The 15,513-nt window shown below is 43.4% G+C and overlaps 1 protein-coding gene across 2 annotated transcripts in view; it reads right to left on the bottom strand.

The window, feature by feature from the left end:
• The window catches only part of Arhgap10 (Rho GTPase activating protein 10), a 415,566-nt gene extending 400,059 nt beyond the window's left edge, over positions 1–15,507 (bottom strand). The window contains exon 1 of one of the 2 annotated variants that reach the window (XM_017802706.2): positions 15,178–15,507. In XM_017802706.2, the coding sequence (XP_017658195.1) occupies positions 15,178–15,331 (154 nt within the window). In that variant the 5' untranslated portion in view covers positions 15,332–15,507. The remainder of the gene's footprint in view (positions 1–15,177) is intronic. The other variant, XM_008851102.3, reaches the window with a different exon arrangement.
• Positions 15,508–15,513: the final 6 nt, after the last annotated feature.

Raw genomic sequence — 15,513 nt, 5'->3', positions numbered from 1 at the left:
AGGGGATACAGAGAGACACTGTCTCAAAAAGACAAAAAGAAGAAGAAGAAGGAGGAGGAGGAGGAGGAGGAGGAGGAGGAGGAGGAGGAAAAAGAAGGGGAAGCAGGGGGAATTACAACAATGCAGGAGAGTGAACCCTTCATATTTTCCTTGTCTAAATCTCTCATCTTCTACATTCAGAGTACTTCCTGCTGAGACAGTCCCTCAATCTTCAGTCTCCTTTCTCTCTGAGCCCAGTAACTTTGGAATGCTATCTACATACCCAGGTTCCTCTTCCTTCTCCACCTTCCAAACAAAGCTCCCATTTCTGCTCTGCTACCTACACAGTTCCCCCAACACCAAGAACCCTGCTGTCCCACTCCTGATCAGCCACCTCTGCTGCCTTCTCCACTATCACCAAAGACCCTGTCTTACTAAGGAAAAACCACCTGAACTCTACAGATTGACCCAAGCTACTCCTCCTTGGCCTCTATAACCCTCTCCAAATTTGTCTGTTTGCTCATTCATATTCGTCTACATTTCCCACACTCTCTGATCCGGTCCCCTCTTCTCCCACTTCTCACACCTCTTTGTACAGTATTATGGTTTGAATCTGAAATGTTCCCCCATAGGATCATGTGTATGAACACTTGGTCCCTAGCTGTTGGCACTATTTGGGAAGGCTGTGGAACCGTTAGTAGGTAGAGGGGGCAAGCCTTGAGGCTCTACAGCCCAGCCATATTTCCTGTTCACTCTCTGCTTCCTGAGTGTGTGTGCAATGTGACCAGCCAGCTTCCTGCTCCTGACACCAGGCCTTCCCTGTCTGCTGTTATGTGTTCCCAACTGTGATGGACTGTGTCCCTCTGGAAATGTATGTCCAAACAAGCCCTTTCTCCCTTAAGTTTCCTTTGTCAGAATATTTTATCACAGCAAAGCACTCAACTTCTATTCAGTACTTAAAAAGCAGTAGTCCTGAGTTTTCCCTGAAACATCCTGCTTTTTCACCCACACCTTCCCTTTGCACAGGGTCCACATTGCCATTTCCTGTCTCCAAGAATAATCTCCAGAAACATTAGCTCTGTCCCTTGTTCCTGAAACACACACCCATAAAACAAACTGTTGAACGTGTCCTCGGACTCAATACACAAAACTAAGCCTGTTCCTCTGGCTGAACTTCACCAGTGGCCAGCACTCTTCTCCCAGACCAGGAACTGAGGCCTCACCTTACCTTGACCCCCCACACCCAGTCACCAGCCTCTAAATCTGGATTCTCCTGTCATCACTGGTCTCCTGTCAGGTGACAGACTTCCAGCTGGAGTGTTTAGCCCTCCATCTCAAGTCTCAGAGTCAGAGGAATCTTTTTAATATGCAACGCTGATGATGCTCCAACTTCCCTCTGCCCTTAGGATAGGCTGTTTATCTGCTTCACATGCTGTTATAGCCCTACCCACTCTGTGGTACCACTGCTGCCCACGACCAGGCAGGTTCAGGCTGGCCTCCCAGACACAGTTGTCCTCTACTTGCAGAATTCCTCTTCCCCACTCAGCAGAGAAACCCCTAGACCTCCTTTGGTCTTACAAGTTACTAAAGTAGTAGTAGCACTTGTTCAAAATGCATGAGACCAAAAGTGTTCTGGGATTTGGGGATTCTGGAATATTTGCATACATATGAGATATCCTGGGGTTAGAACCCAAGTCTAAACAACGAATTCATTTGTTATATATAATACCGTATCCACATAGGCAGAAGGCAATTTTATACAGTATTTTCTATAATTTTGTGCATGAAACACAATTTCAGGGTGCAGAATTTTCAGATTCTCAAATAAATATATTAACGTGTCAATGACACTGTCACTCCCAGGGACCTTTGGCTTTGTCCCCAGAACTTTCAATTAAAAGTCTTGTTTTTCCTTTTCTCACCTCCTTTTGACAAGTAAGATATGCCATGGGGGAGTTATAATCTGTTAAGGTAAAACCAAAGTCACTAGGGTTATACAAGGAGTTCATAGTACATTTCCTTTACCTGTAAATGGGATTTCTGGATTTCAACACACACTACTACAGATGCCTTCTGCCATTTAATCAATGAGCGGCTTACATTCAGATCTAGGCTTTAAAATAGTGTTAGCTTGAAAGAAAAAACAACCATGTGTCCAAAGATGACTCCTGCTGTCATTATTGGAAAAGCCATATTGTTCAACCAAAGGAAGTTAGGATAGAGGCTTTTTGTTTGTTTTTGTTTTTGAAACGTGGTCTCACTACATAGCCCTGGCTGGCCTGGAACTCGGTATATAAACCAGGCTGGCCTAGAACTTACAAAGATCAAGGCTAGCCTGGCCTACACAGCAAGATCCAGGACAGCTGGGCCTATAAGGAGACCTGTCTCAAAAACACAAAATTAGGGGCTGGAGAGATGGCTCAGTGGTTAAGAACACTGGCTGTTCTTGCAGAAGACCTGGGTTTGGTTCCCAGCACCCACATGGCAGCTAACAACTGTGCGTAACTCCAGTTCCAGGGGATCCGACAGCCTCTTCTGTTCCCCTGGATTCCAGGCATCTGAAAAGGAAAGACATAAAGTTTTAACTTGGAAGCTGGGTATGGTAGCACAGGCCTTTAATTCCACCATTCAGGAAGTAGAGGCAGGTGTATGTGTATCTCTGTGAGATCAAGGTCAGCATGGTCTACATAGCAAGTTCCAGGCCTGCTGGAGCTACAGGAAAACGCTGTTTAAAAATAAAACAAACAAAACAAAAAAGTTTAAATCAAAAAAGGAGCCAGCAAAGATGGCTCAGTGGGTAAAGGTACCTACTGCCAAGCCTGAGGACGTGAGTTCAGTCTCTGTGACCCACATGATGAAACAAAAGAACTAACTCCCACCAGCTGTCCCCTAACCACACATATACACACAATAAATAAATAGATGATAATAAATAAATAAAAATTTAAAAATAAATTACCTGAAGACATAGAATAATTTTTACTACTAAAGAAACCTTAGGCACTAGGGACTTAAGTAACATGCCTAACATCACCCAGCTAGTAAGTGATGATGCGAACTTCACAGTCTGAGAAAAAAGCACTCAACTGTTTAGAAACCATTAAACATCCTGCATTCAGGCCTGAGGTAACACTGCTCCAGCAAATCGAGTTCCTCCAGCCACATACCTCACCGCCACTTATTCCAAGAGAGCATTGCCTCAGCACCCAAGGGAAGAGGTGCCTGTGGGTGAGTAAGTCAACAAGTGAGGAGAAATCATACTCACCGATGAAATATTAAGTGGCACTGGATTAACATCTTCCTCCGAAAACACAGGGAAGAAATTCAAGTTGGACCAGGGAGCCCAGCCTAGCCAAGTCAAAAGGCAGTTGTTGACGCGGGTGTGATTCCCACCCTTCTCATGGTTTGAAAAGATGCCTGCCTTCAGAATGTAAGCATCAGGAGTTTCTCTGGCTGCATATATTTGTTTAAAGAGAAGGGTGTCAATGCAAAAGCATTCCTCTGGCAAATCTAGGCAGTATGTTCCTGCATTAGAAAAACCTAGTAAAAGGAGGGCATGGTCAGTCAGCAGTGAAGGCACACAGCTCCACGCTTCCTCCTCAGCAGCCTAACAAGTTTAGTGACCAAAGCTCAGGCCAAACCAGGATTCATGTCTTCGACAGAGGAAAGAAATTCAGGGCTAGTCAGTTAAATAGAAGAGCTGGGATTTACTGACGATATTTTAATACAGGCATGAGGGTCAAGAGAAAGAAGCGCTCAGGGAATGAAAGTAAAAAGCATGGGTGTGGGCTTCCCCCAAGAGAGTCACTGAAAGTAAGACATACCTGATTATAGGTTGCAGGCTCCTCAAAGGACAGGAACCAGTTTACTGTATTAGCTTTAGACATAATATGGCATTGTGCATGCTTTCAAGTTACCTCTCAAAAGATTGCTTAAAAAAAAAAAAAAACCTTTTTCCCCCTTTCTCTCCTTTTGGCAAGTGACATTAGAAAGTGGCCCCTAGACATGCCTTGGAGGGAGTTACAATCTGATAAGTAAAACCAGAAGTCACTAACTAGGGTTATACAAGGGGTTTAGTACATGTCCTCTACCTATAAATGGGGTTTCTGGTGAGATTCCTAGAAAATTTCAGATTTGCAGCTGGAAAGGGTGGAAGAACTTAAGCCTAGTATTGGAATTCTTGCTTCTCTGCTAAGGGCCTTCAGCTGGATTTCTGGGTGAGAGGCTCCTCTTCCTTCTCGTGTCTCCATAATTTGTCTTTCTACCCCACCTCAGGTCCTACTGGCTTTATACTTACCACAGGACACCAAACACCTTGCCCCAGACTTATGCTCCTCCCACCTAACCAGCTCAGGCTCACAAAGATTCTTCATGTACAAGATGTGTACAAACATAAGCATCACATCCCTTTACATTCTAACATTCGAAATCCAATTTCAATGAAATGAAAAGGCCTCAAAGCGTTGGTTGTTGATTAAGACGAGTCATTTCTTAGAGTCTTGAAATGTACAGTTGCTTTTTCTAATGATGCTCATCGAGCTGATAACACAATTTAGGACTAGGGATGTACCTAAGTGGTAGAGTGCTTGCCCAGCACACACAAGGCCCTGGGTTTGAGCCTTAGCACTTTGAAAAGTCTTAAGAGATTCATAGACTCATTAGTTATGGATCACTTTCAAAGGTAATATTTTAAAGTTTATCAGATTAATTATAGTAAGGCTTTTATGAAGAATATTCTCAATATATTTATGATTTCTCCATCAAAATTAAAGCGTGGGGCTGGGGGTGCAACTCTTTGCCCAATAGGTACAAAGTCCTATCCACAGCACAACACAAAGATAAAGCACAGATGAAAGGTGCAAAGAACATCAATTAAATTTCTGAATGCCACTCATTGCAAAAAGGTTAAACAAAGTGAAATAAAGCTACACCTAACAGTAAGTCTGAATCTCATAAAGTTGCAGAGGGAGTATACTGTGAAACCATTATATAAAGTCTAAAAACATGCAAAGCATGCTATATAGTACTAAGGGGTATATAAAACTATAAAACACCTAGTAACAATAAGCACGGGATTTGAGATCGGTGCTGCTTTAGGGAGAGAAAGGGAGACAGAGGCAGGCCGATCTCTGTGAGTTCAAAGCCACCCTGGTCTACATAGTGAGTTCCAGGCCAGCTGGGGCGACCAGGAGACCCTGTCTCAAAAAATAAAAAGACAGAGAAAGGAGGAAAAAAAGATTTTTCTGAGTAGAGGCTTGTGCCTCACAATGAATCTTAAGGCAGCATAATCTAAGAAAATCTATACTTATAAATTAGTCATCAGTTTTAGTTATAATAATAACCCCAAAGGACATTAAAATTCAAATTTAAAATCATAGTTACTTTGCTGAACTATTATGAATGTACCAACTAAATCATCAAATGTACACACCTTCCAAATAAACCAAGATTTATCATCATAACATCCCCAGCAAAAGACCACAGTTACACCCTTAATACCAAGACTGCTTGTTATTGTGATTAAGGGCTGGAGAGGCAGACAAACACAGATCTGTATTCTAGCTCCACCAAATTGTGTCATCTGGACATGCAATTAATCTCCCTCAATTGTTTCCTAATCTACAAAGTATGGTACGTAACAACACATTTCATTTAATAATTTTTACTATATAATGGCCATGCCGAATTTAACACAAAGCAAAGCAGATAGTCATTGTTTAACTCAAGTTAGCTATTAACATATACATTTTAAGTAAGAAAAAATATATAATTTTATAGCCCAGCATGGTGGCACATGCCTTTAGTCCCAGCACTTGGGAGGCAGAGACAGGCAGATCTCTGTGAGTTCGAGGTCTGCCTGGTCTCCACAGTGAATTCAGGCCAGCTGTGACTACAGGGAAACCCTATCTCGAAAAGGCCAAAAATAATAATAATAATATTTTATCTATATTTTTATTTATGTATATATGTGTGTGTCTATGTTGGGGTTTGTATGCATGAAGGCAAGTGCCCTCAGAGGCCAGAGAGAGAGTTAAATTCCCAAGGGCTGGAGTTACAGGCAGTTGTGAGCTGCCTGATGTGGGTGGTAAGAACCAAACCTGGGTCTCCTGCAAGAACAGTGTGTGCTCTTTACTGCTGAGCCATCCCTCCACCCACAAGAAAAATACCTTTTAAATGTTTTATTATTTTTATTTTTTTATTTTATGTGTATGCATGTATTGCCTGCATGTAGGAAAGTACACCCATGTCATGCAATGCCTAGAGAGGACAGAAGAGGTTGTTAAATCCCCTGGAACTGGAGTTACGGACAGTTGTTAGCTGCCATATGGGTGCTGGGATTCGAATCCAGATCTTCTGGAAGAACAGCCAGTGTTCTTAACCGCTGAACCATCTCTCCAGCCCCCGAAAAATACCTTTTAAATGTAGTTTCAAATTGCCTTCCTGTCTCTGAAGTTAAATTTTGAAAGGAATCTAGTAAGGCAGTCAAGATATCTTTACACAAAATCTAGAAACTTCTAAACACTTCTGCAAATCTGGAAATAGGGTCAATTTGATGTACTAGACAAGGCTGAATGCCAAAAGACAATGTCTTCACATTCATATTTCTAACATAAGACTACAGGGAACTGGCAAAAGACATCATCATCTTAAGTGTGGTCAGACGTAAAGTTTACATACTACCACATCTACTCAACACTCACTCAAAAGACAATTTACAATAACCTGGTACATACCACAATATTTTCTATAATTGTTGCCTCTTTGAATGGGGTGTGTGTGTGTGTGTGTGTGTGTGTGTGTGTGTGTGTGTGTGTGTGTGTGTCACTGAAACTTATGCATATGGCAGGTTATAAACAGCTACTTAGTCAACAAATTCCAATACAGAAAGGTTTCTTTGGGAACTTGTCAAAGAAACATAGGATCTAGAATCCCTTTGTGCAGAATGGGATTACCTATCAGCTCTCAGGAAAATCACTCACAGATGTCTCTGGCTGTCTTTTTTCTTGCTGTGAACTTACTATAGCAAATGTAGATACCACCCATTGATTTGCTCCGGTTTCCAGCACAATAAACACAGATTTAATGTCCCCAAGAGCATCCCTGTGATGTTAAGTGCCTGAAGGCTTGGTCATGGGTGTCATCACAACCTTGAACGCAGCTCTCTCCATCATCATCTCTTTCTCCCTGTTGTTGGCTGCTGGGCATAGCCTACTAGGTTTCCAAGAGCCTTTGTGACATCTTGTACTTTACCTTCAAATCACTGTGAACCAGGAATAAATTCAGGAAAGTATTTCCCTAATTTATCACTGAGCTTTACTCTGCCACTTTATTTTCAAAACTTTCCAGCATTGTCAAAATATGGCTCTTTCCAGAGTCTGAGAATTCTATCTTCTTGCTCAGGGTAATGACTTATACAAATAAGCCATTTAGGAGCAGTTATGTACCAAAAGAGACAACTGTCTATAGTGCAGAACAGCCTCCTTCCATCAAGATAAAAGCCTTAATCTTAGAATATACAATTGCAACTAAGATGACAGATCACAGTTGTTAACCTTTGAGTGTTTATTCTAAATGCTTTGCACATATCGGCTCATTTAGTCCAACTAAGAACCTAATACAGTGTGTGGTATAATCTCCAACTTACAACATGGATACAAGAAGTCTACCAAGCTGAACCCAGGTTCCACGGTTACTAGGTAGCACAGTTCAGACAGGAACCCTGACAGGGTATGTGCTTCATCCTTTTTTTTAACTGAATTTTTGCAATTTTCATATAATATAGTTTGATGGTACTTAGATCCCCCCCTGAACCTTTATATTTACAGACAAGTATACCTGTCACCACTCATCAAAGAAGATTCTTTTTGCAACAGATGGAGACTATTACAGAGTTCCAGAACTGGTCAAACACACAGAATAAGTGGGAGACTCTTAACCCTAAGTGACACATCTTCAATGCAACCTCTACACTTAGGATGAATATGTCTCTTAACTTGCACCAAAGAAGTTTCCTTATGCAGCAGATGGAGATTAACATAGAAATCCACAACTGACAATGTGTAGAGAACAAGAGGCCACAGAGTGCTTATCCCTGAATAGGTCACCTACTTCAAACCTATCTCCCAAGGCTCAGGGATCATTTCAGAAGAGGAGGTGGAAAGATTGTAAGAGCCAGAGGGGGTGGATGACCACAAGGAAACAGTCTTCCAGACAAGCTGGAGTTCAAATGAACTCACAGCAATGGTGACAGCACGTACAAGTCATACACAAGCTCAAATCAGACAAAATCCCAGCACAGACATGAAGAAGTGGTAAGAAATCCAAATGAACCTAAGGAACTTTTGACAGTTGATGGCTGCTAGAAGGGAGACAGTGTCTTACAAGGACAGGACTTTTGGTGGGCCTAGAGTATGGACCAACACTGAGGGAAGCCTCCTCCCTGAAGACTAGCTCTCATGGTATCAGAGGATACTATACAAGCTGCCAAGGGAGAAAACCATCAATAGTCCTACCCAGCTGTAAAGCTCAAGAAATAACGACTGGTCCAGCAAACTATCACTATTGGTGCAAGAGTGTCACTTTTATATTGTAATCAACAGCTGTCTAACTGGAATTAAGGCTTGATCAATGGGTGGGAACTCATGTGCTATAATATAAACATAGGCAAATACACAAGGGTAGAGAGGTCATAGATCTTAAAGAAAGAGCTACGTTTGCCACATCCCTAGACCATTAGCCTAGACGAATGTAATTTCTTACTCATCACCTTTATACCATATTCTTTCATCAGTCATTTTGAAGTTCAAATAAAAAACATAAAACATAGTCTTTTCTCTGTCTTGTTCCTGTTCCTGAAGCCTATAACACTCCCTGGTCTCCAAGAAAGAACTCAGGAAAGAAGTCTGTAAGGAGCCAGATGTGGTGGTGCATGTCTGTAATCTCAGAAATTGGAAGGCTGAGGGAGAATGATCACAAGTTGAAGGCCAGCCTGGGCTACATATATAGACCAACCTTGTCTTCAAAAAGAAAGCTAAAGAAGCTCCAACAAATTGGAACATGGGTTCACACAGACCCCAGAACATCAAATCACTACCAATAAAACATTCTACATAAACAATGCCCAGCTGGGAGCAGATTCTAAAGCAAAGTATGCACTAAATGGAGTCAAGGACCACCTACAGTAACAAAAGCATTTTAAGCCAGTCTGCCTCCTTCCCAGTCAAGCCTGATGGCAATTATTTTCCCAGCAGCCTACATTCCTGCAGAGACCAGGCTGCTGGGATAAAACTCCAAGTCAAAATGTAAGATTTATCTCAGGTGAAGCCCCAACTGCAGGGGGTCTATGGTGATTTCTTCAGACAAGAAACATGCATATGCTTGGTTCCAATTCAGGGAAAAAATATACTTGTAATTTTATTAACATCTTCAAATAGTCTATTTTCTATCCTGTTCTAATTTCCACACAATAGCTGCAGAAAATATACAATACCAATTCCATCAAAAATAAGGTAATAAGTAGCAGAAAACCAAGCCAAAGCGTCTTTTGTTATTTAACAAATATCCAGTCATGGCTTCAGGCATAGAACAGTCCATGGCTACCATATGGCATCAAGGACACAGATGTAATTAGCTCACTACTTCATTACTCTCAGGCCGGCTCTGCCCATGGCTCAAGGTGTCAGGGAGCAGTCCTAGACACCAGAATCCAAAATTAAACAGAAGTGAAGAACCATCTTCTTTTAAATCCTCCTTGGCAAAAGGAAATCTTTTCCCCAAGCCTTGGCAGACTTCCTCTCACTCTTGGCTAGAAGTAGAATCCTCATTCCTTTCATGCAGCCCAGGTTATGGAGGATATAGCCAAGGATGGCCCAGAACTTCTGATCCACCTACCTCTTCCTCATGACATGCTGGGATTACAGGTCTATGTCACCATGCTTGGCTTATGAGTGCTGGGGATTAAAGCTGAGACTTCAGGCATGCTAAGCAAGCACTCTACCATCTAAGCTACATCTCTTGGGATCTTCACTATTAAAACCAATTACCAAAGCAGAAGCTAGATTTGCCAAAACTAAGCTCAGGTTTAATGATTTGTGATTCTTAACCCTTTACGCATTTTCAGCCTACCCCACCTCCACCACTGCCAGTGTCTTTATGGTGCAGCTAGGACTGAGCTAGAACCAAGTTAGATCTATCAGAATTCCACTGAAGTATCCCTCCCTGAGTCACATGAAAAAGTGTAGGTACCCGAAAAAAATCTGGACTAGTGGGAAGGGAAAAAGAATATCACCTGGATCAATAAGATTGTCTACACAACCTCTTCACAAGTGTTTCAAAACCTTCCCACACTATTTTAGTCAATCTGCATCAGTCCATTTTACAAAAAAAAAAAAAACCTAAGACTCCAACTTACAGAAAACTAAAATTATTTTCAGTCTTCCAAATCACAGTGTAAGATGTAATGACAGATTAAAAAATTTCCCCAAAAGAACATCTCTGAACCAGTATACAGAAAGACAGCAAAAGGGATTTTCCATGTTTTCCTAACTGAAACAAAGCAAAAGTTATTAAAATACAAAAGTGTAAAAGAAATATCAAAGTCAAGTCTAAGCAGACCCAAAACCTAGACCTGGTCCTGAACTAGCAAAATTCCTTCTGTCCTTTTCTTGTGTGTGATGAGAGCAGGCTCCATCCTGAGGCCCCTCCAGCTTACACAAAGCCAGACAATCCAACTTTATTAAAGACATTTTATATAACCATAGGGTGACTGATAATGGTAAGAATTATAAGCCGACACTACAGGTTAGGCATTCTAAAGAAAATATATCCTAATGTAAAATTTATGAGTACGTATTACTGCAGTTTCTGCCAACTATGATATGTTTTTATATGACTCATAAGCACCTAAAACTAGATATCAAATGCAAAGCTTACCGACGTTTAAACTGCACTGAAAGAGGACACACTGGTTATTCTAGGAAAAGGAAGGAGTGACAAAGGCAAGAACTAAGAAGCCATTTGAACAAAGAGTTCACTGATGACCTCCAAATCTACCACAGAGGCACTGGCTCTCCCCTCTGGAGCTCCTCCCTCCCTCACTGCCTTGTCCAAACTCATCCTACACACAAACATCTAATACTACTGCCTCTAAAACATCTTTCCCCTCATGCCGAGCTTCTGGCAAAAATCTTTGACTTCTCCAAGGTTGGGAGTCACATTCCCAACCTTGTTTTTACAACCTTTCATAATCTGAAACTAACCTTTCCAATCACTCCAGTCTGCTCTGACATGCAGTCTCCATTCCATCCAAACTGGCCACCTCATCCTTCTCAACATGGCAAGTACTCTGGTTTCTTCTCAGCTGTTTGCAATCTGACAAGGTTCTTCTCTTCCTTACATAGAATTCCAGTTAATTCCAACTTTCAGCAAACGCTAGCTCTGCTCTAACCTGCAACAAACACTCAGTCTTGCCATTAAGATACTTACTGTCAATCTTTTTCACACACACACACACACACACACACACACCTTGGTTTTTACAATAGGACTCACTATGTAACCCGGAGTGGCCTTGAATTTGCAATCCTCCTGCTTCAGCCTCCTAAAACCACCAGGATTATAGGAATGCACCTCCACACCCCAGGTTCCACGTTTTTGCTTCATATCCTTTATTTCAAGGCCTTAGTATAGTACAGATAATTCAAAAATGCTCCTTAGATTGAAGTGAATTCAACTGCAGAAATCAAGTACAAGGACCTCTACCTCGCAGCTTCTTTGTTATCTCGGCACAGCATTAACAATTGTAGCTGCTAAATAATAGAACTTGGCAGCAAGCCTTCAGGTCCTCTGGGCCTCCCAACTTCTTTAAATATTTCTGCAAGATTTCAAAGACATTTCAAGACATCCAAATGACAAGTATTTGGTAAAAGTGGGAGGCATCTTACAGGCCAAAAACAGAAATCCTTTAAACACTCAATCCTAACGAAAGGCTTTATTTTGCAAACCAAAGTCTAAATCATCTGGTAATATAAGCAATTGACCTTGCTGATTGTTATTCTTTCTGTGGGTCCTTCCCCTAATGTTCTTCCTTGAATCTTGAGACTCCGATGTTACAGAAAAGCTCAGCTGGTTAAGTGAACCACTGACCTAAGCTAACGTTTCCAATGAACTCATCAGGCCATTTCCACGATGGAGAATCTAACTGATGTCACCAAGAAGCAAAGCAAGAGAAGCATCATAGGAATTACATGACCCGGGCTGGAGAGCTGGCTCAGTGGTTAAGAGCACTTGCTGTGGGACTGGAGAGATGGCTCAGCAGTTAAGAACACTGACAACTCTTGCAGAGAACCCTGGTTCAATTCCCAGCACCCACATGGCAGCTAACAACCGTCTCTAACTCCAGTTCCAGGGGATCTGGTACCTTCTTCTGACCTCGGCCAACATGCAGGCAATGCACTCATACACATAAAAATAATAAATAAAAATATTTTTTAAAAAGAGCACTTGCTGCTCTTGCGGAGGACCTAAGTTCAGTTCCTAGCTCCCACGTCTGGCAGCTCACAACCACCTATAACTCCAGCTCCAAGAGAATCTGATCCCCTCTTCTGCCTTCTGTGGGCACTGCACTCATATGTACATACCCACACAGAGACTCATGCATATACATAATTAAAAGTTTTTTTAAAAATCTTAAAAAAAAAAAAAAAAAAAAAAAAAAGAATTACATGACCTAACTGCCAAGCCAGGGCCTAACAGTGAAGAATTAAATTCCAAGTCTCTTTACTAAAGCCCAGCATCCTTTTCATCTCTGCTAAGAACTAGAAGACAATTTTATGGGCCAAGGGAAAAGGCCAGGGTCCTCAGAACTTACCAAAAGAACATAAGCTAAAGCTGTTATTGTTGTGGGAAAGAATTTAAAGTAAAGGAAAAGCAGGAGCAAAAGGATACTGTCTAGTTACTCTCTTAAATAAGATTATTGGTTTTGCTTATCATCTTTAACCATAAAAAGCACAAGGAATAAGACATCAAATCACAGAGCGAAAAAGATGGACTTTCTGGAATAAGAGCTGCCCCCTCAGATCCTCTGGATACTGCTGGAACATGAGGCATGCTTCCTGCCAGTAGAGCAGCTAATATACAGTCACAGAAATAGCTTCCTACCATTGGCCAAACTGGCTTTGCCATCTGCTCCTCTCATCTCCCTAGCTCCAGAGGAAGCTACTACAGCCAACAAGAGAAGGGATATAACAGGCTGGTGGGATAGCTCAAACCTGGAACCTGAGACTGATCCTTAGAGCCCACAGAAAGATGGAAAGAGAAGCAACTCCTTCAAGTTGTCCTTTAATCTCCACATGAGCAAGCATGCATGTGCCATGTGCATGCGTATGTGGGGGGGTACACACACACAATCACTTTTTTTTTTTAATTTTGTAAAGAGGATCTGAAGATGGCTCAGAGGTTAAGAGCACTTGGCTGCTCTTGCAGAAGACCCAGGTTTGGTTCCCAACACCAAACACCAACACTAACACCCAACACCAAGATGGTGCTGGCTAATAATATTGTCTGTAACTCCAGTATCCCAGTATGTGACATCTTCTGGCCTCTGCTGGCATTGCACACATGGGTGCAGTTACTAGATATGCAGGCAAAACAATCATATACATGAAAATAAATAAGTAATTTTTTAAAAGAGACAGTACAGGTCCCCATCTAATGACACTAGCTAGCACTGAGCTACAAGAGCTCTAACACATTCACTCAACTGCCACCGATGTCCCCACACCTCTTACTTTCTACAGCTCACTCCACATTTACAGCCCTTTCTGCTTCCCACCCAGCACACACACTTGCTTCCAAGGGCCTAAAAAGTCATCTACCAAATAAACCCACTCATCACAAGTGATTACCAATTCTGGTTTTGCAACATGGAAGTGGTCACAGAACCAAAAGGAACCTTGGAGATGGTCCAGAGAAATTGAGTGACTTGCTTCCCAAATTACAGGGATGGCTCACTAAATTCTTCCCATTAAAATATATTTCAGCTCATTCATTAAGTGATTACTAACGAGGCCAGGCACTCAGATGGGTAGATGAGAATGTATGCTCAATATGTCTTAACCTTCCTGAAAGTAACACCCTGGGGCAACGGTGGACACAAGGTATTTTTCTCGAAGGGGGTGTCTACAAACATGGGACAAATTCCCAAGGATGGAAATTACTGAACCAAGGAACCTAACAAAACTGACCCTGGAGGCTGGGTACTGCCCCGTGCCTGTCTGCTACACAGGTCTGTCTATGACTGAGAAGGGATGCCTACAGTAACCCTAGAAAGGAAGGGTCTGGGTTCGGGCAGTGATCAGGCTGCCAGCACCCCACCCTGGGGAACTTCTCCCCATTTCAAGCAGCAATACAGATGTTTCAGCACGCCTACCTTCTAGACTCTATAAACAGCTACACTACACTTGTATTTATGTTTTCTTTAGAGGTTGGCTGGCTGGCTGGCTGGCTGGCTGGCTGGCTGGCTGGTTAGAAGGAATGAGGTGGAAGTCATCAGGCCTGAACAGGGTGGAATTCCCTACTTACAAGCATTGCCCGCCAGAGCCAGGGGGCAGTTTGTCTGCTGACCCTCTCAAACCTCAATCTTTGAACCCGCCTCAGCACAAGACAGAAGGAATATGCAGAAGGCAGCACAAAGCCAGGTGGACTTTCTGGTTTGGCACAAGGTAGAACTTGGTCGAGACTGTCAGGGAACATGGAAAAAGGACACAAAAGAGGTACAGGACCTCAGGGACTCGTGACGAATTCAACGTCCAGCAGTCTCAAAGAATCCCCAAGAAAGTTCCTTGGAAAGGTAGCGAGACAAAACTGTGGAAGTGATGCCTGTTTCTTGGAAGGCTGAGAGCAGCTTTGGGGCGCACCAGAACCGGACTCCGGAGCCACCCGGTTCGGAGGCGCTGGGAGCGCAGCGCCGAAGCGGCGGGGGCCGAGTGGGGCCCCAGGCAGCGCGCTCCCAGGCACGCACAGCTCCCCGCTCCCGCCCCGAGAAGGGCCGGGTGGCGATGAGGACCTGCCCCGGCTGCCGGGGAGAGCCGTCCTCAAGCTTATCCCCCTCGGAATCTCCCAGTCCTCAGGCTCTGGCCCGGGGCGGGAAGACGCTCCTCCCGCCTCGCCACGCCACGGCCGGACGCGGTGCCTGCTTACTTTTGGTGGCCGCGATGAGGTTCTTCCCGTCCTTGATGAGCTCTTTGATGAACTTGTTGGTCCTCTCGAGCTCCGCTTCGTGCGCGCGAATCCTCTCCCGGAACCACGGGCTGTCGAGGTAGCAGTCGCTGAACTCCAGGGGCTGTAGCCCCATGGCTGCGGCGGGGCGCGGCGCGCAGGGCTGCGGGGCTGCGCGGCGGGAAGCCGGGAGCTGCTAGCGGGGCAGGGCGCGCGGCGAGGGCATGTTCCGCAGAGCCGAGCCCGGCCTCACCGAGGAGCCACCTCCGGAGAGTGCAGACCACAGCGCCCGAATCCCGGCAGCCCCGCGCAGCTGCC

Source organism: Nannospalax galili, unplaced genomic scaffold (genome assembly GCF_000622305.1).
Source record: "Nannospalax galili isolate Female #2095 unplaced genomic scaffold, S.galili_v1.0 scaffold585, whole genome shotgun sequence".
NCBI lineage: Eukaryota > Metazoa > Chordata > Mammalia > Rodentia > Spalacidae > Nannospalax > Nannospalax galili.
The sequence above is the reverse complement of the archived record's forward strand: the minus strand, read 5'-3'. Positions and strand labels throughout refer to the sequence as shown.